The 22,904-nt window shown below is 47.6% G+C and overlaps 2 protein-coding genes across 13 annotated transcripts in view; both read left to right on the plus strand.

Annotated features, from left to right (window-relative positions):
- LOC104034961 (E1A-binding protein p400) overlaps positions 1-4,453 on the plus strand; it is a 51,680-nt gene extending 47,227 nt beyond the window's left edge. For 9 of the 11 annotated variants that reach the window (XM_075719295.1, XM_075719297.1, XM_075719299.1 and 6 more), the window contains 3 exons: positions 389-556; positions 1,310-1,387; positions 3,394-4,453. In XM_075719295.1, the coding sequence (XP_075575410.1) occupies positions 389-556; positions 1,310-1,387; positions 3,394-3,666 (519 nt within the window). In that variant the 3' untranslated portion in view covers positions 3,667-4,453. Of the gene's footprint in view, positions 1-388; positions 557-1,309; positions 1,392-3,393 lie in introns of all 11 variants that reach the window. The other 2 variants (XM_075719306.1, XM_075719296.1) reach the window with 2 other exon arrangements.
- Positions 4,454-7,037: 2,584 nt separating this feature from the next.
- Positions 7,038-16,501, plus strand: NOC4L (nucleolar complex associated 4 homolog). 2 transcript variants are annotated; one of them, XM_075718861.1, is made up of 15 exons: positions 7,038-7,133; positions 7,259-7,388; positions 7,511-7,617; positions 7,878-7,985; positions 8,667-8,816; positions 9,595-9,694; positions 9,998-10,032; positions 10,137-10,187; positions 11,275-11,386; positions 12,004-12,064; positions 12,608-12,718; positions 14,022-14,185; positions 14,962-15,044; positions 15,956-16,069; positions 16,385-16,501. In XM_075718861.1, exons 1-15 carry the CDS (start codon positions 7,038-7,040, stop codon positions 16,499-16,501), a joined length of 1,539 nt encoding a protein of 512 aa, XP_075574976.1. The 2 variants fall into 2 exon arrangements, with proteins under 2 accessions (XP_075574976.1, XP_075574977.1); XM_075718862.1 differs by having other exon boundaries at positions 7,268-7,388.
- The last annotated feature ends 6,403 nt before the right edge of the window (positions 16,502-22,904 follow it).

The following is a 22,904-nucleotide window of genomic DNA, read 5'->3' on the forward strand; positions in this document are numbered from 1 at the left end:
TTAGTCACTTCTAATGTAACCAAATGTGGAAAACTCCCAGAGGTTTTCACTGTTCACAGCATAATTTGTGCAAAATATACTTTTTCCTGAAATGTCATGCTCTCGTGGGCTTTGCTGTCAATCAGCCACCAATGTGGTTTTTTGGAAGGGCACTATCGTATGAAGCGTGCATATGTGTGCATGTGTGTAAGAGAGAACCTTTTCAGTAAATATTTCAAGTGATTCAGAACATTTGTCTGAGCGCATGAAAGTTTCATGCTCATTTTGCTATTACTAATCCTGGGAGGATTTTGTTTCAATAATTAATTAATCTTGTTAGCTACATACCTATTCTTTAAAGTACACATATATTTTGTAGTCATTGATGCCTTTTTTTTCTCTTCTGCAGATAAATGCTCAACAGGTTACAGTCCAAACCCAACAGCAGACTTCACAGCAACAAAAAGTAGCTTATACTACACAGCCTGCCATAAAAACACAGTTTTTAACAACTCCAATTTCCCAAACCCAGAAACCAGGTGGAACCCAGCAAGTGCAGGCCCAGATTCAGGTACAGGTAACACAGGTTTACACCTTTAAACTCTGCTGTGACTGCAGAATTGTAAAGATGACAGGTGATGTAGCATTTTAGCGCCCACTCGTATTCATTCTAGTCACACATTTGTTTAAATTGACTTTGTAATAAAATTCATTGGCGCTGAATATGTGGCCTTGTAGCAGGTCAGAGGAACTATCTGAGCTCTAAGTTTGCCTTTCCCCTTTGAAATAAATAGTCACTCCTTTTTATTAAGCAAGGGATTCCATACTGCTTTTACTAAGGAAAATTCAGACGGAGTTCTTCCTGTTTTCTGGTGCTGCCTCCCAGCCATTAGGAGGTTATCTTCTTATCAACAGTCCGGTTATCTTCTTTTCTGCGTAGCTGGATCAGGCTTAACCAAGGAAAAAGAAGGGATTTAGGAACTGGAAGCCTTACTCTTTCAAAAGTATATCTAAGATAATGTAGCCCGTTAGAACTTCTGTGCTTCCTTCAATTTTATGTATAGTTAGGAGGAAATGAGTATTGCAACATACTTGTTTCCTCGTTAAAATTGAAAGTAGGACTTTTGCTCTCCTAGTGAAGTTCTTCAATATGCTGATCTAAAAAGTTTTACAAAAGTTCAGTATCCCTGAGAAAGCCAAGCTGCAACTTATCGTGAACAGGACTTTGGAGAGGTTTTCACCTGGTAGCAGTTTTGATAGGTATGATGTTTTGCTGCCATTAGCAATTTTTGATTTTGACCAAATCTTTCTCTGTTTCATGTCACTACAGGTTGCAAAGCTTCCACAAGTGGTCCAGCAACAGGCTACTGTCGCCAACATTCAACAGATGGTTTCAGTTTCCCAACAGGTAGGTTTTGCGCTTGTCGAATGTAGCGCTAGAAACGTGATCCTACTGAAAGCTCACTTATTTGGAATATGCGTATTTTTCACCTTATGTGTGGCATAGGCAGTATGTTTGAAGGATACAGCAAGCGCCCTTCTATAAAAATGAATCATGTGAATACTGAGTCAGCTGCTGCACGTTCTCTAGTCTAAAACTTTGGTAGATGGAGCAGTGTTTGTTCATCACTGTAGATAAACTGAGAAACAGATTTAAAAAAATAGTTTCTAGAGCTGAAAGAATTTTTTTTAAAATTGGTTTCTTGTGATGTATATAGTCAAGATAGCGAATAATGGAACTAATGAGCGCCATCGGAGTTTGTTCTACAAAAATTGGGACGAATCGAGGGTTACAAGTTGTTTTGTTCCAGTTCAGAAAGCTGTGCCAAGTGCTTTTTAGAAGTCAGAGTGGTGTGGTATCAGTTCTAAATGTGGTGTGACAACGGACGGGACTAGGGCAAGAGACGGTCAGGCGGTTTGGTTTCCCCTCCCCTAACTACCAGGCAGTTTATTTATCACTGTTTCGAACAATGTCATTCAGACCATTAGCAACAGGCATAACTTACGCAGTTGATTGGCAGGAATGATTTAATTTTGGACAGTGGATGAAGTTACTGCCTTCGGTGCACAAAAATCTGAGCCAATCGGCTCTTAATCTGTCACAGTTTATAGTGCAGTGTTTTAGTGCAGAATAAAGTCTGTGACTGTTTGTCTTAAAATGATGATAAAGTGGTGTAAGCTGACTGATAACCACCTCAGATGTGAATGCTTCAAGGGCAAGGTAGACAGCAGGGAGTAGAAACCTCATCAGTCAACACAAGTTGAGTTGTCCTCTGTAGTCAGTAAGAGCTCCTAGATAATTTTTCAAGGGGCATTAAAAGCTAGATTTTCAAAAGTCATTGATCTTGGCGTAACTCTGGGACCGTTGAAGTCCATGGTAAAAAGACAAATAAACAGCTCCCCTCCCACACACGCCAGTGACATCGGTGGCAGTAGGATTAGGCCATGCTAAGTATTTTTAAAACTGCGGTCTCGATGTGTATGCGGCATTCTCTTCACCTGCATTTTTAGTGCTTCCCAGTGGATTCGTCTTGGGTTGGTCAAGAGCTAACTTCCCCCTGGAGAAGCCCTTGCAGCTTCATTTGGCTCCTGCGTCTGACAAAGGCAGCTGAAGCTGCTCAGTTTTCATTACCTTGTCCTCTGAACAAGGAGTCGTTGAATTGTTTTCTCCCTTGCTCTGGGTAGAGCTATGAAAATTAGATCTCTGGATGGAGTTCAAACTGTTCTACCCTAAATTGGCAACAGAGACTGGCAGCTGTAGTCTGAAAGGCTAATGTCAGAGCCTGGTAGGAAGCCTCGGTGGCTGTACTTATTGTCACAATACGGGTGCAAAGTCGGCCTTTTAACCTCTTTGATCCTCCATCTGTCCCTCTGTTCTTTTCCCTGTTCCTTCACTTCTGCTTCCGCAGTACAGGAATTTTCCTGTTTATCCAGTAATCCATTTTTTACCTTCCATCTGTCTTCCGTAAAGGAGCTGGGGGAATGTCCTTTGCTTTGCACTGCAGAGATCTGAGTTACAGGCATCTTGGCTCTTAGTTCTGATTGATAATGCTCTAGAAAATGCAACAGAACGGTGTTTCTCAGTGAAAACCCCTGAGCCTATGTTCCCAGAATCCCTCCCAGCCTTCCTACGTTGCCCAAGATGCTTGTCAGTCAAGAGAGCAAATGCCTTAGAATCATAGAATCATCGAATCGTTTAGGTTGGAAAAGACCTTTAAGATCATCCAGTCCAACCATTAACCTACACTACCAAGTCTACTCTAAGCCAATCAAGGGTAGACTAGACTAAACCATGTCCCCAAGTGCCACCTCTGCCCGTTTTTTGAACACATTTCCGTAGAGCGGAAATGGAACGAACGCTCCGTTTAATACCAGACTATTCTTTTGTAATTGCCTTGTCATCCTCATGCCTAGGTACAAGCTCAACCCCAAACTGTGACGCTTTCTCAGACGACAGCAGGTCAACAGCAGGTTCAGGTGATTCCCGCGACAACCGCTACTGCTCAGGTTGTCCAGCAGAAGCTGATACAACAGCAAGTCGTGACAACCGCGTCTCCCCAGATTCAGGCTCCGGGTGTACAGAATCCGGCCCAGACACCAGCAACATCTGAAGCCCAGAATCAGCAAGCAAAAGTACAAATGAGGACGCCTACTGTCAGATTAAAGGCACCTACTAAACCCAGTTGAACTAACGATTAAAATGCAATAACGGGGAAACACAGCATTTCTTGTTTGCTGAGCCAAGTGAGAAGCTACTCCAAACATCCAAATGAAGACAAACAACCTCTATTTTTTTTTTTTTTTTTTAACAGCGAGGTTTTTTGCTGGTGAACATTTAAACATGGAAACTCTCATACAACTTCAGCATATTAGCAACTGTTTAGCACTCAAAATCTGTACAAGACGCGTTCTGCCAGTGTTCTCTGTGCTCATTCAAACCAGGTAAAGCAAACGTTACTTCTGTTCAAATTCTGCCCAGCTTCACAAAAGTAAAATGGTAACATGCCATAAATGTCAGTAAAATTCATCCGTGTTAGCATACCATAAACTGCCTGTGGGAATGTGCAGTTCTTTGCTATAGTTTGGGTGTGCGCTCAGTATCCACGGTGAAGCCGTTCAAAGAACCAAGTGTGGCTAATACAGCAAAGTATTTTCCATCTGTGTAAAAGCTGCGTGTTGTTCTAGCTTGAGGTGAACACCTCTGGAAGAGCTTATATTTGAAGTGCTCCCTGCAAAGTTCAGCCAATAAATGTGAAAACCTGTAAGTATATGTAAGTAAAAAGGAACAAAAGTTTCATTCGCCATTTTTGTAAGTCTTTTAAAATGTTTGTTAGTAGTTTTTGTGTACAGTTTACTGAATCACCCAACCTGTGCGCTCATTCTCATATTTCACTTTAAGATAATGGATATTTTAGGCATGAACTGAGTAAATACTGTGTTGATAGTAGATGTGTATTAAAGTGTAGCCCTTTTTTTTTTTTTTTTTTTTCTTCCTTTTTTTTAAAAGAGTTGTTTGGTGGATACAGCTAAACAAATGATCCATAGCTGTTTCTCATGGGACTTCCGTCAAGGAAACTCTCCAACTGATGAAATTTAATCTCTCCATTTCATTCTGCTCTTGCAACATGTTTAAATGTTCAGTACTTTCTACTCAGCTTTCAGCTCGGGGGGGTGGGGGGCTGGGGGAAGGGGAGAATAGTGAAATTAAATCTAAGACTTAATTCTTCAACTGTGTAAAGAATAAGATCTAACTTTTGTACTATTCTTTTACTAAAGCTAATGATGAATGTATCTTCAGGTGGGTATTTTGGATGTGAATAGAGCGTGGCCTCTTCCTCCAAATCAGTTTGCCTTATTGTTATGGGAAAAAAAAAAAAAAAACAAAACACAAAAACCAAACCCCAAGCAAAAAGCTGCATAGAACTGTGGGGGGTTTCTTTACTTTTCTTGCATAAAATGAAACACAGACTCTGTTTGCAGACAGCACAGAGCAAGGAATCAAAAAGCTCTTGGTGGCTTGAATGGTTTTATTTTACTTTGGCCATAAAACTGCACGATGTGTAAAATTCAGACAAAATTATAACATTCCTTTTCTCAGATGGTTTTCAAACTCTTTTTCCTTTCTGTCATCTTTTTACTCTTTTAGAAGGGGAGCCTATTTAAAGGCAAGGAAAGCGTATCTTTTGTTCTTACCTCTGTACGTACACACCTATTGGTACCTGGCAGTCCAGATGGCTTGAACAAGAACGAGCACCCAGTCAGCTCCTGGTTTAAGTAGGATTTAGGTACAGCCCGTTCTGATAAAATACGAATGTAAACACCGGCTCAGGCAGCGTTCCTGATTTTTTTTTTTTTTTCCCTTTTTTTTTTTTTTTTCATTTTATACCTCTTTTCTCCTGCGTCCTCTTTTTCTTGGACCTTCAGGTCTGCAAATTCAGGGGCACTGTTGGGTTTGTTTTGTGGGTTTTTTTTAAGCTGTTTGTGCATGCAGCAGTATTGCCCTCACCCTGCTGAACCACTGGTTTGTGCCGTTACCTAAACTTCATTACTAGCCGCGAAGCCGGTCGCCTTGGCGGCGGACTAGCTTAAAATGCAAAGCGAATGCAGTGGGAACGGGTAACCGACACTGCGTACAGTATAGTGTTGCTCATCCCAAAATATTGCTTAGTTAGCCCCAGTTTTTACTTTTAAATGTTTAGCTCTTATGTGCATGAAAGTCGTGGCGGGGGGGAACGCTTCTGACAGTGGAAAGCTGGTGACTGCATCCTTGTGCTGGTCTGATTTGGTGTCTAAAGAGGCGATGGTTTCTTGGTTAGGTCAGTTAATGAAGAGAAAAATCACTTTTTTTCTTTCTTTCTTTTTTTTTTTTTTTTTTCCTTTTGATGTGTCTTTTCTCCCAGGAGTGTGTTAGGAAGTCGACCTGTAAATAGCTTACGAAGATAAGCATTTGTACTTGATGCAGTAGGGTTGTAAGGAGTAGTGATGTATCCTACCTGAAGGTGTAATAAAGTGTACATTTTTATACCACCGCCTTGCCCTGCCTTCTGTAACGCGGTGCGCAGGGGACGTCGCTGCCTCACGGAATGGGGGAATTGGGCGGGTTTTCCTCAAAAGATGCGGGTTTAGGGTTGGTGGGGCTGCGGGCTCCCGGAACCGGGCTGAGGGCTCGGGGAGCCGGGCTGAGGGCTACCAGAACCAGGCTGAGGGCTCGGGGAGCCGGGCTGCGGGTTACCAGGACCGGGCTGCGGGCTCCCGGGACTGGGATGAGGGCTACCAGAACCGGGCAGCGGGTTAGCAGAACTGGGCTGAGGGCTCCCGGAGCCGGGCTGCGGGCTACCAGAACCGGGCTGCGGGCTCCGGGAGCCGGGCTGAGGCCTACCAGAACCGGGCTGCAGGCTCTGGGAGCCGGGCTGAGGGCTACCAGAACCGGGCTGCGGGCTACCAGAACTGGGCTGAGGGCTCCCAGAACCGGGATGCGGGCTCCCAGAGCCGGGCTGTGGGCTCCCGGAGCCGGGCTGCGGGCTACCAGAACCGGGCTGCGGGCTCCGGGAGCCGGGCTGAGGCCTACCAGAACCGGGCTGCGGGCTACCAGAACTGGGCTGAAGGCTCCCAGAACCAGGATGCGGGCTACCAGAACCGGGCTGAGGGCTCCCAGAACCGGGATGCGGGCTCCGGGAGCCGGGCTGAGGCCTATCAGAACCGGGCTGCAGGCTCCGGGTGCTGGGCTGCGGGCTACCAGAACCGGGCTGAGGGCTCCCGGGACCGGGCTGCGGGCTCCGGAAGCCGGGCTGTGGGCTACCAGAACCGGGCTGAGGGCTCCCGGAACTGGGCTGAGGGCTTCCGGAACCGGGCTGAGGGCTCCGGGAGCCGGGGTGAGGTCTCCTGGGACCGGGCTTGAGGGCTCCCGGGACGGGGCTGAGGGCTCCGGCAGCCAGGGTGAGGTCTCCTGGGACCGGCCTGAGGGCTCCCGGAGCCGGGCTGCGGGCGGGGCGGCCGCCGGCTCCTCCTCCTCCTCCTCCTCCTCCTCCTCCTCCTCCTGCCGCCCTTCCGCCGGCAGCATGGCGAGGGCCGCCGCGCTCGCCTCCTGCCTGGAAGCCGTGCTGGGGAGCCGGGGCAATGCCAACCGCGTCTTCGAGATCCTGGAGCTGCTGGCGGTGCGGGCCGGGGCCGGGGCCGGGGCCGGGGCCGGGCGGGAGGGGAGGAAGGCCGGGGCCGGGCGGGCTGCGGGGCTGAGGGCCGCGGCGGGCCCTGCCTCCCTCAGAGCCGGGCTGTTCCCCAGGGCCGGGAGGAGGAGGAGGAGGAGGATGTTCTGTGCGCCGTCAGGACCTGCGGCCGGCTCTTCGGGGCGCTGCTGGAGCGCGGGGAGCTGTTCGTGGGCCGGCTGCCCGCCGAGGAGGCCTCCCTGGCCGGTGAGTCGAGGGCTGGGGGGGGGCCTGCGGCCGTGGGGGGCCCCGAGCCCGGCTTCCCCGCTCCTGGGGCCCGTCCCGGCCGGGCTGAGCTCCCGGGGCTCGTCTCTGCTTTCCCCCCTCAGACGGCTGCAGCGCTGAGGACAAATACAAGATGTGGATGAGGCACCGCTACAACGACTGCGTGGCTTGCTTGGCGGAGCTGATGGGGCACGATGCCTTCCAGGTCAAGGTAGGCACGAATTCACGCCGGGGTCGCTTGCCACGCAGAAGCAATTATCGCCCTCAGATTTCAGCGTGGGAGGGCAGGCAGCACCCTAAGACGCTGTCGGCGCTCTGGCTCACCTCTGCTCGCCAGCCTGCCGGTAGTAGGCACGCAGCTTCCTCAGTGAAGATCCTCTCCGTTCATTCTTCCTCCTTTGGAAGTTGCCTCCTTTGGGTCTGACCCCGTGGTGTCCTTGTTGAGATGGTTTTTTTCTCTTTTTTTTAAAGGAATCATCGCTCTGCACCCTCATGAAGTTCGTTGAGTTAGAGGCACAGCATCCATTGATCAAAGTAGAGTGGAAGGGGAGCTTAACGTTTCCTCGTGAACATCTTAAGGTAAGCTGAGGAACTCGACCAGCCGGGTTAGCTCAGTTGGTTAGAACACGGTGCTAATAACGCCAAGTTCACAGGTTCAATCCCTGCTTACTGCAGGGGGGTTGGGCTCGATGATCTCTCAAGGTCCCTTCCAACCCAAAGCATTCTATGATTCTATGAAAAGTTCCTCCTGCCCGTTACCCGATGGCACGCGCGGCCTCGCGCGCTCGCCTTTCTCCAGGACTAGAATTTCAAGCTAGGAGGCTTTCGGTGCGGAGGGAGGGCGGTGCTCTAGAGAGAGCACCGAGACCTGGAGCCTCTGTCCCCGGGGAGGTGTGGGAGCAGCCGCCTTGTACAGCTTCGAGCTGGATTCCTGAGTGTTTGCAACGTACCAGTTCCGGGGGTTTTTTTTTTTTGAGGTCCCTGGCCTCACTTGCAAGGGTTGGGAGATGAGAGGGAAAGTACTGCCCTGGGTTCATCCACCGTGTCATTTCTAAATGGTATGGATAGAAGGGGCCCATCTTGGAGGTCAGGAGGACTTGCCAAAATGGCTTGTGAACGTTGCCTCGGGGCAAGCAGCGCACAGCCATGCTGGCTGCCTTTGAGAAAGGCAGGAGGGTGCCCTCAGCCAGCACAGCTCGCTCTCTGCTCCAGTCCTGCAAGGGACTGACGTGTTGCTCTCCTTCACAAACCTTTTGTTAGGTAGTTGTTGATGGCTTACTTCCCTTACATGAGGATGCTTCACTCCTGATCTCTCGCTTTCAAGAATATATGGAGTATGATGACATTCGGTACTTTGTCATAAAGGCGGTCACTGAGAGTATTGGACAAGTCATGCAGAAGACAAAAGAGGTAACAAAACGGGTGGATGTGGCACCTGGGGACATGGTTTAGTCTAGTCTACCCTTGATTGGCTTAGAGTAGGCTTGGTAGTGTAGGTTAATGGCTGGACTGGATGATCTTCAAGGTCTTTTCCAACCTAAACGATTCTATGATTCTAAATTGTTGCTCTTGAGGTGGGTCTGGATAAACTGCTCTGAAACGTGTATCTTGTGCGTGAAGCAGGGAGGGACAAGGGACAAGGGACTAGTGGTATGTGGAAAGACTTTGGAAGCAAGAGAAATGAATGTGCTCACTTGAAGGCATAGATTTTTTTTTTTTTTTAATTTATTATTTTTCCCTTGCTCATAAGGTATGCTAATTCTGCTAAGACTGTCTCTAGTCTGAAATTGGAAGTAGTTCGAGACACACATACTGTTATTCTTGCAAAACCTGGTCTGGGCTCTGGCTTCTGTTTTACCCAAATCTCTGCAGCTCGGGTGGCACACGCAGAACTTTTAATTCTGTTCTCTCTCTGGTGCAGAAGAAGAGTCTGTTTAATTGGATCCACCAGTTTTGTTAAACCAGAATTAGTTCAGAGATAGATTTAGTGTTAGGCAAACAAGTAACCCTCCAGGATGAGGCAGCAATAGAGAATATATCGGGATGTAGTTCAGCCATCAGCATTTTTCCTTTCCTTTTTCTTTCCTAAATATATTCAGAGCTTGGGAAATAGGGCAATGTTGAAGTCCAGCATCTTATCATCTGTTGTGGAACTTGCTTCGTGTTTGATGATATGCTTTTTTCTCAGAGGCCGCTGCCGTTTTACCAGCAGAATGTATTTTCCCTCATTTCACCCATTAACATGCCGAACAAAGAGCATGACATGGTCAAATTTATGGTGAAGCAAGGTCAGTAAGATCCACGTGGGGAACTGTGTATGAAAAGGAAAATCGGGTTTAAGATTTCTATTGCGTAAAGACTCTATTATTGTTTGCTAATGAAAAATGTCTGCTTCCGTGATCGCAGTGATTCTAAGCAGTATTACAAAATCCACATTCCTCAGTCTGCAGTGGGGTCTGTTGTGGCCTTGTGTCAAGACAAGGACTTGGGCCCAAATTTTTAGGGTATCAAAGGACTACATTAAAAAGGGTCATCTTAATTTTTTTAAACATCCGTTTCAAGTTCAACACTTGTTTTCCCTTTCTTCTTAGATAACTGGGAGGAATTGAAAGTGTCAAAGCTGCAGGTAACTGTTCATTTGGTGCTTCAGAGTTGAAATTTTATCAACTTAAAATACAGCCTTATCTACACCAGCGTGTTTAACTCACTGCTTGCAATTCTGTTTTAAAGGCACACAAGCAGGCGTTTGAAAAAATGTGGCTCAGTTTTTTGAAGCACAAGGTGAGTGGTTGCTTCTGCCACTGCTTTCCAGTCTGCGCTGCTTTCCAGTCGCTAACCATTAGGGGCTGTGGCTGTCCTTGCCTGGAGCTCCTGGTAGGACCCCACTGTGCTTTCAGTGGCTGATGAGAACAGCCCCCTCACCATTTCTGCTGGATTGTTCTCCTGCCAAGAAACATGGCCTCACGTAGGGTCTGCTTTTGCTGCTTACTCTCAGCTTTTTTTTTTCCTGCCTTAAACAAGCCTGCCTGTAAGGAATGATTTGCAGCATAACAAACTTTAGCCTGGAGAAGAGGAGGCTGAGGGGAGACCTTACCTCTCTCTACAACTGCCTGAAAGGAGGTTGTAGTGAGGTGGGTGTTGGTCTCTTCTCCCAAGTAGCTAGCGATAGGACAAGAGGAAATGGGCTCAAGCCGCGCCAGGGGAGGTTTAGGTTGGCTATTAGGAGAAATTTCTTTACTGAAAGAGTGGTCAAGCATTGGAACAGGCTGCCCAGAGAGGTGGTGGAGTCCCCATCCCTGGAAGTGTTCAAAAAATGGGTAGATGTGGCACTTTGGGGCATGGTTTAGTGGGCATGGTGCTGTTGGGTTGATGGTTGGGCTGATGATCTTAGAGATCCTTTCCAGCCTTAATGATTCCTAGTGTTTCTTTCATTACAAACTAATCCATCCACCAAGCCAGGAAACATGGAATTAATTATGACTCTGCCCTTAACTGGTTTAGTGGTGGACTTGGCAGTGTTAGGTTAATGGTTGGGCTGGATGATCTTCAAGGTCTTTTCCAACCTAAACGATTCAATGATTCTAACCTCTGTTCACAAGTTGAAGGTTCCCAAACCTTTTTGCTGGTGACTTTCCCCTCTGAGCTGTGATGACACGTTTAGTTGTGAGCACCTGCTTCTTTGAATGAACTTAATTGTCAGGTGTCACTTGTAAACTCTCCCGTTTGGGAACTGTTGCTGCAAGCCGTTCTGTATTGTCCTGCCACATTCCCTTTTGCTTGTGCGTTGCCTTTTTGAGCCGTGGGTTGCTGTTGCTTTCCGAGTTCTCCCTGCAATGATTGTTTCACTCTATTCTTTTGTCCTTCACAGCTGCCCACTGGCCTTTACAAAAAAGTTCTTGTCATTCTGCATGACTGCATCCTGCCTTACATGAATGAGCCCACTCTCATGATAGATTTCTTGACGGTGGCCTATGGCATAGGTGAGTGAAACCAGGCTTTTTGTCCTTTGTGAGGCTCTGCAGCGTGGTGCGTATGGACTTTGGGGGGCTGCTGGATGCAACTCCATGGCCTGGGTGATGAAATAGATGTACTCTTGGCTGGGGTGAAGCTAAGGAACTAGTGTGAACTCCGTTGTCCCTGCAAGTGAGATGTTTTCACCTGTGTGTGTCAGTGTTGTTGCTCCTTGTATGCAAGGAGGATCATATTTAAGGCTTTGGGAAGAGTAGAATACTGGAGTGATTTCTTTTAAATGTAGAGTTCAGCCAGCAGTGCTGATACCTGGCCTGCATCCGGTCACAGGGTGCACAGATTCCTACAGAAATGTCCTTTCTGAGGAGACCTTTGCCTCCCCAGTGTGGCTTTCTTGGGGGATGAGAGCAGCATGTCCTTCAGAGCCTGTTCTTCTAAACTACAGCTTAATCTTTGTGAGTAACTTATGAGCCTCTGGATGAAATTGTGTTACCGTACAGCCATCGTGCTGGCTCTAATTGCAGGTACTCTTAGTTTTGTGTTCCTTATGGGAAGGTTTTATAATAGAAACAAGTTGAAGCAGATATTTGTTTTCCGATTGTGTTGATACCTGCCTGCTTTCTTACAGGTGGAGCAATCAGTCTTCTAGCCTTAAATGGATTATTTATTCTGATTCATCAGCATAATCTGTAAGTGAAAAGAGCATCTTGTTTAACAAAACATGGGTTTTTGCATTTATATCTCTATAGAAAGGAACTGAAATAGATTCTACGCAGCTTCAGGCTTTAAAATTCCCCCGTGAGAAAGACAAACGCTGCACAAGAGGCTCAGCTGTTTGGACGCTGAGCTCTTTTGATAGTCTGACCTTTGTTTCAGCTGAGCCTAAGTATCTTCTTCTCCAGGCTGTGGTCGCTCAGCACTTGAAAATCGATTTCCATTGATCTGATCGCATAGTGAAGCTGTAGTCTGTGGTATGCCTTTCAGTGCATCCTGTACCATTTGCAGTCAATGGACATAGCTTCACATCCTGAAGATGGCTGGGTCCTGCAAGAGCCATAAATTCACCTTACAGCTTATTTTCAAATGGTGACTGCGGAGAGAAGCCTAAGAAAGCTAAAGAGAGCACAGCAGTGGTCTGGGGTAGCCTATAATGAAAGCACAGGAACATTTAGATGCAGTGTAGTCCCATTGTACATCACTAATGGATGTTGTCTTTTACCTTTTTTTAACAGGGAATATCCTGACTTTTACAAAAAGCTGTACAGTCTTTTAGACCCTTCTATATATCACGTGAAGTACCGAGCCCGCTTTTTCCATTTAGCTGATCTGTTTTTGTCTTCGACGTAAGTAGCATCTTTATTAGGTATGTTCACATATTTTCATCCTGCTTTTCTGTAGGCCAGAGACTTCTTGAACGGTCCCCCACACGTCTGGAGATAATGTATTCAGTGTGCCTGCTGGATTAGGTTCATTTTTACCCAGAAGACTGAATCTGAGAGTGTTACTGTAGTGTTGTGTAATTTTCATGTGCTGTTTTTGAAGATTTGCCACACAGCCATCTAGTTTCAGAAAGTAAAAATGCAGTTGGTTATCTGAGCTTGATCTGCAAGTGATTACGGATGTATTTTGATCTGTATTCCACTTTGGCTGAAAGTGATGATTTTTCTGTCTGTAGGAATATAGAAAAGTAACGTTTGCGGGCTTTTTATAGATCATGAAGCTGCTGATAACTTGATGACCTTTTGCAGATGTGTGTCATTGAAATATAAAACGTTTGGCTGTCTGTCTTGATGCTGTCACTTCATAGTACACAGGGAAGAAACTAGATAAGCAGCCGGTCATATAGTTGCCATCATGTGTTATAAAATAAACTAAGAGTAATGCTTTACAGTTCAGCACTAGGCGCTTAATATCAAAGCCCCTGTATTCACAGTGTGCTTTGGGGAGAGTAACAAGATCCGACCGCTGGCGTCCCGTGGGGTGGCTTTGCAGAGCCTTGCAGGTGTAGCAAGCCCTAGGGCTGAAAGGCTGAGGGGCTGAAAATTGTCACCTTTCATCCCGGCTCTTCTGACCTGAAGAAGGTGCCTAGATGAGCCGATTGCTGTTTTTACCGTAAAAAAAGAACTGTCCCGCACATTTACATTACAGCAGCCTTACGTTCCCATTAACAGCTGCACTGCTTACTTTAGTCCTGGAAGTATTATGTAGATTTAACACCATGGCCCGTGGATTAATTAAACCCACAAAACGACATTAGAAGAATATAATTAAGGTTGCCTGGCGAAGCACTCAGAAGTTTATAAAATGACTGAATAAAGACCACCGTGTGAATGGCCATGTGCAAGAGCTGTGCTCGGCTATGGCGAGTGCCTGGAGCGGTGCCGTGCATCTGGATTGAACCGCAGAGTGATCTGACGTTATTCGTGCGTTGAATAGAAATCTCCCCAAATTTGTTCCCTGGAGCGCACAAGACCCTGTAGTACTGCTTGAAACCAGGGTTCTTACAGCTTCTCTTTACTCCGTAGCCCAAAAAAATCTGAAGAACCCCAGCGATCTTTAACCTGCCGTGCTGTTTGGATTGGTGAGGCTGCTGGCTTGCTTGCTAGGACTTTTACATGCTGGTTTCTTCTGTCTCCTTTCCAACAGTCACTTGCCGGCGTACCTGGTAGCGGCATTTATAAAGCGCCTCTCCCGGCTGGCCCTCACTGCCCCTCCCGAGGCTCTGCTCATGGTCATTCCCTTCATCCGTAATCTCCTTCGGAGGCACCCCGCCTGCAAAGTGCTAGTGCACAGACCTAACGGGCCGGAAGGTAAGAGGGGAGGTGGGCAGGGGAGCTTTGTGTTACGCCTTTAGATATCATAAAGAGCGGGATTCCTGCGGAGGAGAAGGGGAGATCCCAGCCCCAGTTCTGAGGTTTGGAAGGATCCCTCTGTCCCTTGAGTTTGTGGAAAGCCAGCAGGCTGCTCCTGCAAGTTCTCTGCCGGTGAAGACCCATCTGCATTGCTCCTCTCTGACCTTCGGCCTCGCAGTTGGCTCCCCGGCGTCTGTGATTCCCTGGGAGAAGGCTGCTTTGAGCCCTGCACGCTGACCCAGGCGACTTACAAATGCTAAAGGGCTGGGGGGCACCTGTACCAGACACAGAGCTTGTCTTGCTCACCTCGAGAAACGAGAAGAAAATGAGTGCAGAAACCAGAGACCTCTTCGATTTCAATCTGTAGCGGTTTTGTGTAGGTGGCCCCACTGGGGCCTCGGCAGACTCCTGAGTTTTTGCTTCATCTCTCTGTGATTTAACCGATCGGTGTCGAACACCAGTGGTGACCGCTCAAAGTTGCCTGAGATGCGCTTGGCATCAGACTATTCCAGTTCTTTGTGCCTTACTTCCTCTGCTCTTTAAAAGTAACATGATGCTGTGGTGCTGCAAACGGTGACTCTTGGGTCGTGTTGGGATGGGTCAGCTTGTTCCTGCACCCCAAATGTCTTGGGAAGGAGCAACTCTGGCTGCAGCACCGCTCTGCGTCTCTGTGTTCCCTTTGGGGTTACGTACATCACACAGAAGGTATTAGCTCTGTATCTCTCTTCCCTCAGGTATGTCAGAAGATCCATATATTATGGAGGAGGAGGAGCCATCTGAAAGCAGGGCGTTGGAGAGCTCTCTCTGGGAGATCCAGGTATGTCAGCTAAAAAGGAACGTCTGCGTCTGCCGTGGGCTTCTTCCACCCTTGCCGCTTCCTTGACACACGTTGGCAGCGGGCAGTCCCGCTTACCAGAACCTGCTGGCATACGTCTTGCAAATGAGATGAGCTTCTGGCTGATCATTTATTCTGCGTCCTTTTCTATCCTAGCATAAGCAGCAAAAGATTCCACACTGGAGAAATTGTACGTGCTAATTAGTAGGTGACTTGTGAGCACACGTCTGACTGTGCGGCTGAAAAGTGTGCGGTTAACAGCTGAAGCAGACTAAATAGCTGCAAATGTATGAAGCTTTTTATTTGCTTTGGAGGGGAGAGAGGAACTTGCTGAGCACTGATGGAAATTAATTGGGGACAGCTAGGTCATCCTGTAGAAATGGGTTTAAAAACACGAGAGGAGATTGTAACATTCACCTTTCACCTGGATCGTTTGTAGGATGGCGTATGAAGGTTGAAATTGGTTACGTTATTCCTGATGGTTCCAAAACCTTAATGCCAGGGTTATCGCTTTCCATTTAAATGCTACAAGGGTTTTGTGTGAGGGGCTGAAGCAGCAAGAAGAGCGTTGTGCAGGAGCTCGGGTGCAGCACTGGGGCTATGGGAGGTAGCAGAATCGGGTTGTGCGTTGCAGGCATGGTCTGTGGAGGAGTCTGTCTGTCTGGAGCTGGATGTGAACCGGGTGAGAGGGGCCTTCGACGTGTTTGCAAGACGGCTGAAATCGGGATTTCTTGAAGCTCTGTAGTAGCGCAGTACAGCAAACCTGCCTCTGCCAGAATTCAATGTTCACCAGAGATCTGACCAACAAAGGGGCAGACGCTGGGTGGGAATCCAGATGGGTGTGTGTTACCCTGTACTTGTTAAACCATCTCCTGTTTGTCTCGCTTTTGCAGTCTCTACAAAACCATTACCACCCAGATGTGGCCAAGGCAGCTGCTACCCTGAACCGGTCGCTGTCTGAAATAGAGGACGACATATCGGGGCTCCTGGAGCTCTCGGCGTACGAGGTAGCGCTGCCGTGCCTTTGTGGGCGATCGGAACCAGAGGAAGGGAGGCTGGTTCCAAAGGCAATAGCCGTGTCCTGTTCATCAGCCTTGCTGCTGGGGAGGGGGCTAGACTGACTTCGGGTTACCCAGAGCCAGGGAAAGCGGGAAAATATCTGTTAAATAATGGAGCATGAGGCAGCAGTGGTGACAGGGATGGCTTTTATATGAAGGGTTTATTGCTGGATCTTTTAAGAGGCTAGAGTGAGCAGTGGCATCAGCCAGGGAGAAGAGCTTCTACGGAGTTTTGCCAATATCTTCTATTTTTTTTCTTCGTAGCTTTTTGATAAAGAAGTAAAGAAAAAGGCTGTTGACGTGCCCCTGGAATTTGAGCAAGTACGAGGTTTGTTTGGGAAGAAAAATGATATTTTTGCAGAGCACTTCACTTTAGATTGACGTGATCCTTTGTAAACACATCTGCACGACTGACTGATCCTGGGGATGTGCACGGAGCTCACGTGTTGTGCTCGGCGGTTCTGCCTTTGAAGCATCTCCACGTGATGAGAGCTGGGCTGCTTGAGGAGGGTGCAGCCTTCTTCAGTGACCTTTGCCGCTGCCCACGGAGGGCCTTGCCTTTGTTGCTCCTTGTTTCTCACGCTTGCGTGTTGCCACCTGATATTTGGGAGGGATTTTCCATCAGAGCAAATTTTTCTGGACCTGTTCATTGCTGGGGTTCCAGCCTTTTTCTCCCAAGTTGCTTGGTGCTGGCTGTGATCAGTGACTGCGTCGACAAACTGCCTTGCTGCCATTCGATGCGACTGAGGGGACGTGCGATCTCTGACTACTGCTCTTATTTTTCAGATGTGTTCCTTTCATACTAGAGCTGGTAACCTGTTTGTAGCAAGTGACTTCAGTGCGTGGCTGTAAACACCTGATGATACTCTAGTTATATTTTTTTATATACGCTTTCAAACTTATGTCTTCAGATACTCTAGTTATATTTTTTATATACACTTTTGAACTCATGTCTTCAGAGGGATGTTTAGCTTCTATGTACTTGTCTTAACACGCTCACGTTCGAGGCATTGAAAGCTCAGGTTTGTCAAAAACAACTCGTAGATGATGCTCGGTAATTCCATCTACGAAGCGTGGCTGATGTTCCTCCATGTACATCCATCTCAGGCTGTGAGGTTGCTTAATTCAGCATGCTCGTGAGCTTTGGAAATGAGCGTAATCCTGGTGGCTGCCGTAGCTGGGGAGGCCAACTGATGTGCAGTGGGAGGTACGTCTAATCCTTGATTTTTGCTTCAGAATGATAAGCAGCTTAATGCAGCTTCGCTTGCAGCCTGCGAGCGTTGTAGGAGCTCTGGCCAGTGCGTATCCAGGTGCTGATCAAGTTTTAACTAGTCCCCTCGTACTAGGTGGTTTCGTTAATTTGGGTTTTTGCCATATAGTTCCAAAAGTCATGCACAAATTCCTTGTGGTAGGTTTTTTTTTCCCCCCCCTGCCCAACATTTTAAGTTTGAGATCAACTCCTTACTAAGAACACAGATGAACTCACTCAGGGCTTTTTTTTTTGTAATGGTTTTCAACTTATTGTCTCACTTTAACTCTGCTTGTGTATTTTGAAATGATATTTTGTGGAGGAGAAAAGTAGAGTCAAGAAAGTGGAGGCCAAGAAATCCAATTTCTGGCAGACAAGTCTGTTTAAGTCAAGGAAAACTGCAGCTGTCTTGGAGACACAAAGTGTTATGTTTTCTTTATCCAGTTTTCTTCACACTTTCCAAACAATGGACATGTCCTCAGATTATAGAGCTCTACCTCCTCCTTTTTTTTTTTTATTTTTTAATTTTTTTATTTTCCTCTGATGCTTTTGAATTCAGGTAGGGTGTTTTTCAGGATACAATTTTTTTTTTTTTTTTTTTAAAAAAAAGTTTCACTCTCTGTTGTTCTCTGGTGAAAAAGCAATCCTGTCTCCTCCCTGGCCAGCCTGCTTTTCTTTTTTCTTTGACTTCTGGTATCTGTGGTAGGAAGGCAAAATGGCTGAGATGATCACATACAACTTGAGACACCTCAGTCCAGGTTCACCCAAGCGTTGTATTTCAGCTCTAAAATGTATTTCCCTGTATCATACGTTGTATGTATGTGTTTGGTAAACAATTTGAAGTGCTTTGATGCTATAGTAATGAGGACCACACAGCTACCTTTGAAAGATGTATCGTCTTTCAGATGAAATGAATGAATATATTGAATATTGGAATGAACGAATATTGAACGCCTTTGCATCTTTTTGTTTTACTCGGGTTGGCCCAGTTATGTCTGTCTGAAAGTACTGCTGGCAGTGCCATTCGTATCTTTTGTAATATTGACGCTGCGGGAGTGTTAGGATTTTTTTTTTTTTAATGCACAAATAAGCTGGGGAAGGGTCTGGAGCACAGGGCTGGTGGGGAGCGGCTGAGGGAGCTGGGGGTGTTCAGCCTGGAGAAGAGGAGGCTGAGGGGAGACCTGATCGCTCTCTACAACTGCCTGACAGGAGGGGGCAGGGAGGGGGGTGTTGGGCTCTTCTCCCAAGTAAGAAGTGATAGGACAAGAGGAAATGGTCTTAAGTTGCACCAGGGGAGGTTTAGATTGGATATTGGGAGAAATTTCTTCACGGAAAGGGTGGCCAAGCATTGGAACAGGCTGCCCAGAGAGGTGGGGGAGTCCCCATCCCTGGAGGGGTTCAAAAAACGGGCAGAGGTGGCACTTGGGGACATGGTTTAGTCTAGTCTACCCTTGATTGGTTTAGTGTGGACTTGGTAGTGTAGGTTAATGGTTGGACTGGATGATCTTAAAGGGCTTTTCCAACCTAAATGATTCGATGATTCTATGATTAAACCATTTGGGCATGGGGCAAGTGCAGGTCTCACGGCGTTGAAAATGAGGGAGTTTGTCCAGGTGTAAGAACCCAAGCAGAGGGTGGGCCGAGCCTTGCTGTGAGCTGCGTGCCTCCGCCTGTCGTCCCGGGCTCTCCTGGCGCCAAACGAGGGCAGCCCACGCGTGGGGCACGTGGAGTTGGGGGAGAAGCAGTGGAAAGTAGCAGCTTTTGTCTTCTTTCCACCTTCTGACGTGGCCTGCTGCCTTGTGGGCAGAGCCTTGTGTCTCTGAGACCAAACGACCCGACTACGATACCATCTATGCGCTTGGAAAAGGGATGCTGCTGGATTTAGAGTGAAAGCAGAAGAATTTGTTGTACTTTCTTAAGAGCCATCTCCAGCAGAAAACCCTTGATTAGTTTAGTGTGGGCTTGGTAGTGTAGGTTAATGGTTGGACTGGATGATCTTAAAGGTCTTTTCCAACCTAAACGATTCGATGATTCTATGATTCTGTGATTCTAATCTATGATTCTATGAAAATATTTCACCTAAAGTTGCAAGACCATTCATAGAGGTAATTATTAACACATACATTAACAGTACAGCTGTGCAACAAACCTTAGTGTTAAGCAGCTGCCTTATCTTTTTTTTTATTTTGGGTAAATTCTGTCAATGTCTTTTTCTGGAATTTTTACGTTGGTTTGTTATTTTCCTTGTAACAACCCTTCCAAAAGCCTACAGGTGAGTTGTATACTTTCTGGGAACTGTTTCTCTCCCCTCAGCAGAGACTCATTCCAGAAATTTGTGTTGAATTTCAGTGAACTTCTTACGGTGTTTCTTTCCATATTTTTGAAGTCTTCAGTATTTTTAAAATACGCCTTTCTGAAAGGCCCTTATTTTGGGGCGACGCCTAGCAGCGCCAGGCACGGCCCCACTCTGCTTGGTGCAGCCAAGACAAACCGCGGGCAGCTCAGAGGAGCTTTTGGAGCCTGGGTGCACTTTAGACGAGCCTTGAAGGTCTTCCAGAGACTGCGTCCCCCGGCCCTGACGCTGCGCTCGCCTCGGCCGCGTTCTTGAACCAGCTCTTGGGTGGAGATAGCTGTAAGCCCCTGCCTGTCCTTGGAAAAACATTCCACCTGGTCTTTCATCAAGTTTTTATCTTTAAACTTTCACCCCCTTCCTCTCAATAGGAGGCATGGGGGGGGGGGGGGGGAATCAGCAGTTATAAATATTAAAAGTTTCTATCTGCGCTGAGTGAACAACCCTTATCAGGCTGCACACCCGCTGCTGCTCCTGCTCTACAGGTCTCCGCAGACTGCAGATTATAGATGCTTTAATCATGGTGTGTATTAACTGGAAGGCCAGCTTGAAGTACCAGGCAGAGAGCGCATAAGTCACTCCTGTTATTATTTGATTTTTATCAGACGCGGGGAGGAGGCAGAGGGCTGTTCTGGGGTTTTTTTTTGTTCTTGTTGGGTTATTTCAGTGAGCATAAAGGATAGTTTTATAAAAACATTGACATAGTCCCCCACGCTCCCCACCCATCGCTGCCGCATCCCCCTCCCAGAGGATAGCGATAAGGTCTCTCTGTGTTGCAAGGGACTGCCCTTGGTTTATTTTCCAGAGCTTTCAGTCATTTCAAGGCCGTTCTAAGTCATCCTAGCCTGAAGGTAAAGGATCCGAGCCGCTCATCAAGAGCTCGATGAGATTTGTCTTGTGAGCCAAAGGTCCAGGCGACCGTGGTGTTTGTGCAAATCAGCTTAGAATTTTAAGATGTTCACGGGGGGATGGAGGAAGTGTACATTTACACCTGTAAATAGGTGGAAAAGTGCAAATGCCAGCCCGAGGCCTGGGGCCGGCTTGCCCCAGGTAGCGGGATCCGTGCTCTGGGGCCGAGTCGGTGCCTGTCCCCTTCCAGCACGGCGGACCTAAGGACGCTTGCTTGCAGGCTGGCAGTGGTCCTCCAAGAAATTGGGCTTCTGTGTGTAAAATAACTCGCTTTTCACACCAGGTTCAGGGATCTCGAGTGGGTATTAGAACTGCCTACCCAAGCATCCCCGGTCATCTTAGCGGCCCGGGAGTCCTCTGCTGCTCTGAACTGCATGTAAGCTCCTCCAGCGTGCGGGAGCTGGGCACTGGGTGAGTTGATAAATCCCATCTTAGAATCATAGAATCATTTAGATTGGAAAAGACCTTTAGGATCATCCAGTCCAACCATTAACCTACACTACCAAGTCCACCACTAAACCAATTAAGGGTAGAGTAGCAATTTCATGTTTCCTGGCTTGGTGGCTGGATTAGTTTTTAATAAAAGTAAAACTAGGAATCACTAAGGCTGGAAAGGATCTCTAAGATCATCAGTCCAACCATCAACCCAACACCCCCATGCCCACTAAACCATGTACCCAAGTGCCACATCTGCCCGTTTTTTGAACCCCTCCAGGGATGGGGACTCCACCACCTCTCTGGGCAGCCTGTTCCAATGCTTGACTACCCTTTCCGTGAAGAAATTTTTCCTAATATCCAATCTAAACTGCCACAAGCTCCCGAGTGCTTCAAAAAAACCGGTAAGAAATGCCCAGCCCCGCTGACCGGCTGCTGTTAGTGTTACGGTGGTTTCCCAGCCCTGAGAGAGCGAAAGCTGCAGTGCAGCCGTAACCCCCGTGTTTTCCACTACCTAGTTTGAAAAAACAAAGGAGCTCTCGCATAATTTACAGCCCCGCTCAGGCAAAGAGGGCTACGGGATCTCAGTTCTACTGACACCAGCCTTCTCCAGCACTATCATAATCAATATTCATTAACTGAAGTCTATTGGACTTGGCGATTTACTGCTGTTAATAAGCCAAGAGTCTATCTTAGTGTAGTTTATGAAGGAAATTTTAGGCCTCTTAATAAAAAGAATTGCTTTTCTGCAGTTTCTTAGCCCTGTCCCTGGGCCACGCTTGCGTCTCTGAAAAGAGAGAACTGGGGCGTGTGGGTAGAGCCAAAATTGATAAAAACAGAGGGGAAGTTCTCTTCGGAGCTGGCGGGCGGCACCTGCAGCTGGGTTAGTGCATGGCCAGCTTCAGAGAGAACCCTCTTGGTCTCCTGTCATTTTCTAAGCCGCATTGCACGTGAGAGGAGCAAAACTTGAGCTGTTGGGGACGTCGCCCGCTGGGCAGCAAGGCTGAGCTCTCCGGCCGCTTCGCATGGGTAGCTGGAGCACGGTAAGCACACCGCTGGGACCCAGGGAGCTCACCCGGTGTTTTGTAGCCGGCGGGTATCTGCTCCTCATGGGCCGCAGCGCCAACCGCCCTGAGAAATAAACCAACGACCAGGGCAGCCGGGATGCTCGGAGTGATGGGCACGCGCGGAGGGTCTGGATGTCAGCTCCGTCCTAACGGAGTTAAAACCTGCAGACTCCGTGGCCCGCTGGTGTACCCGCTTTGCTGATAAACGAGCAGAGCGAACCTTATCAAAACGAGCAGGCGGCGGTCCTGCTAATGTAGCCCCGCTTGCGCTAAAGATAATTGATGCTTTAATAACGCCGCGCATTACCCAGATTCGGGCTGGAGCGCCTAAGTGAGGAGAAGCATCAATCACAGGTGGTTGTATTTAACTTTTATAAAAATGTTCAGGTGGGTGGCAAGGTGCATTCTTGTGCCGCTCTTGGGAGGCAGTCTCGGGCTCCGGGATATGGCGTGAGTGAATCACCACATCCCTTTTGCCTGCATCGGTTTCCTGCAGACTGGGAGAGCGAGGCTTTACATTTTCGTTATCTCAGCTGGAGACGGGAGATACCACGTGCTGTGGTGTTGGAAGCAGAGGCTCGATGACCAAGAAGCGCAGTTCCCCAGCGGACGGCCTTCGGTCTCATCTGCTGGTGAGGAGACGGGGTCTCTGCCCGGTGTGCTGCTCTGCCCAGGTGTCCTGGTTTCAGCTGGGATAGAGTTAATTTTCTTCCTAGTAGCAGGCACAGCGCTGTGGTTTGGATTTAGTAGGAGAAGAATGCTGATAACACGCTG

Source organism: Pelecanus crispus, chromosome 11 (genome assembly GCF_030463565.1).
Source record: "Pelecanus crispus isolate bPelCri1 chromosome 11, bPelCri1.pri, whole genome shotgun sequence".
NCBI lineage: Eukaryota > Metazoa > Chordata > Aves > Pelecaniformes > Pelecanidae > Pelecanus > Pelecanus crispus.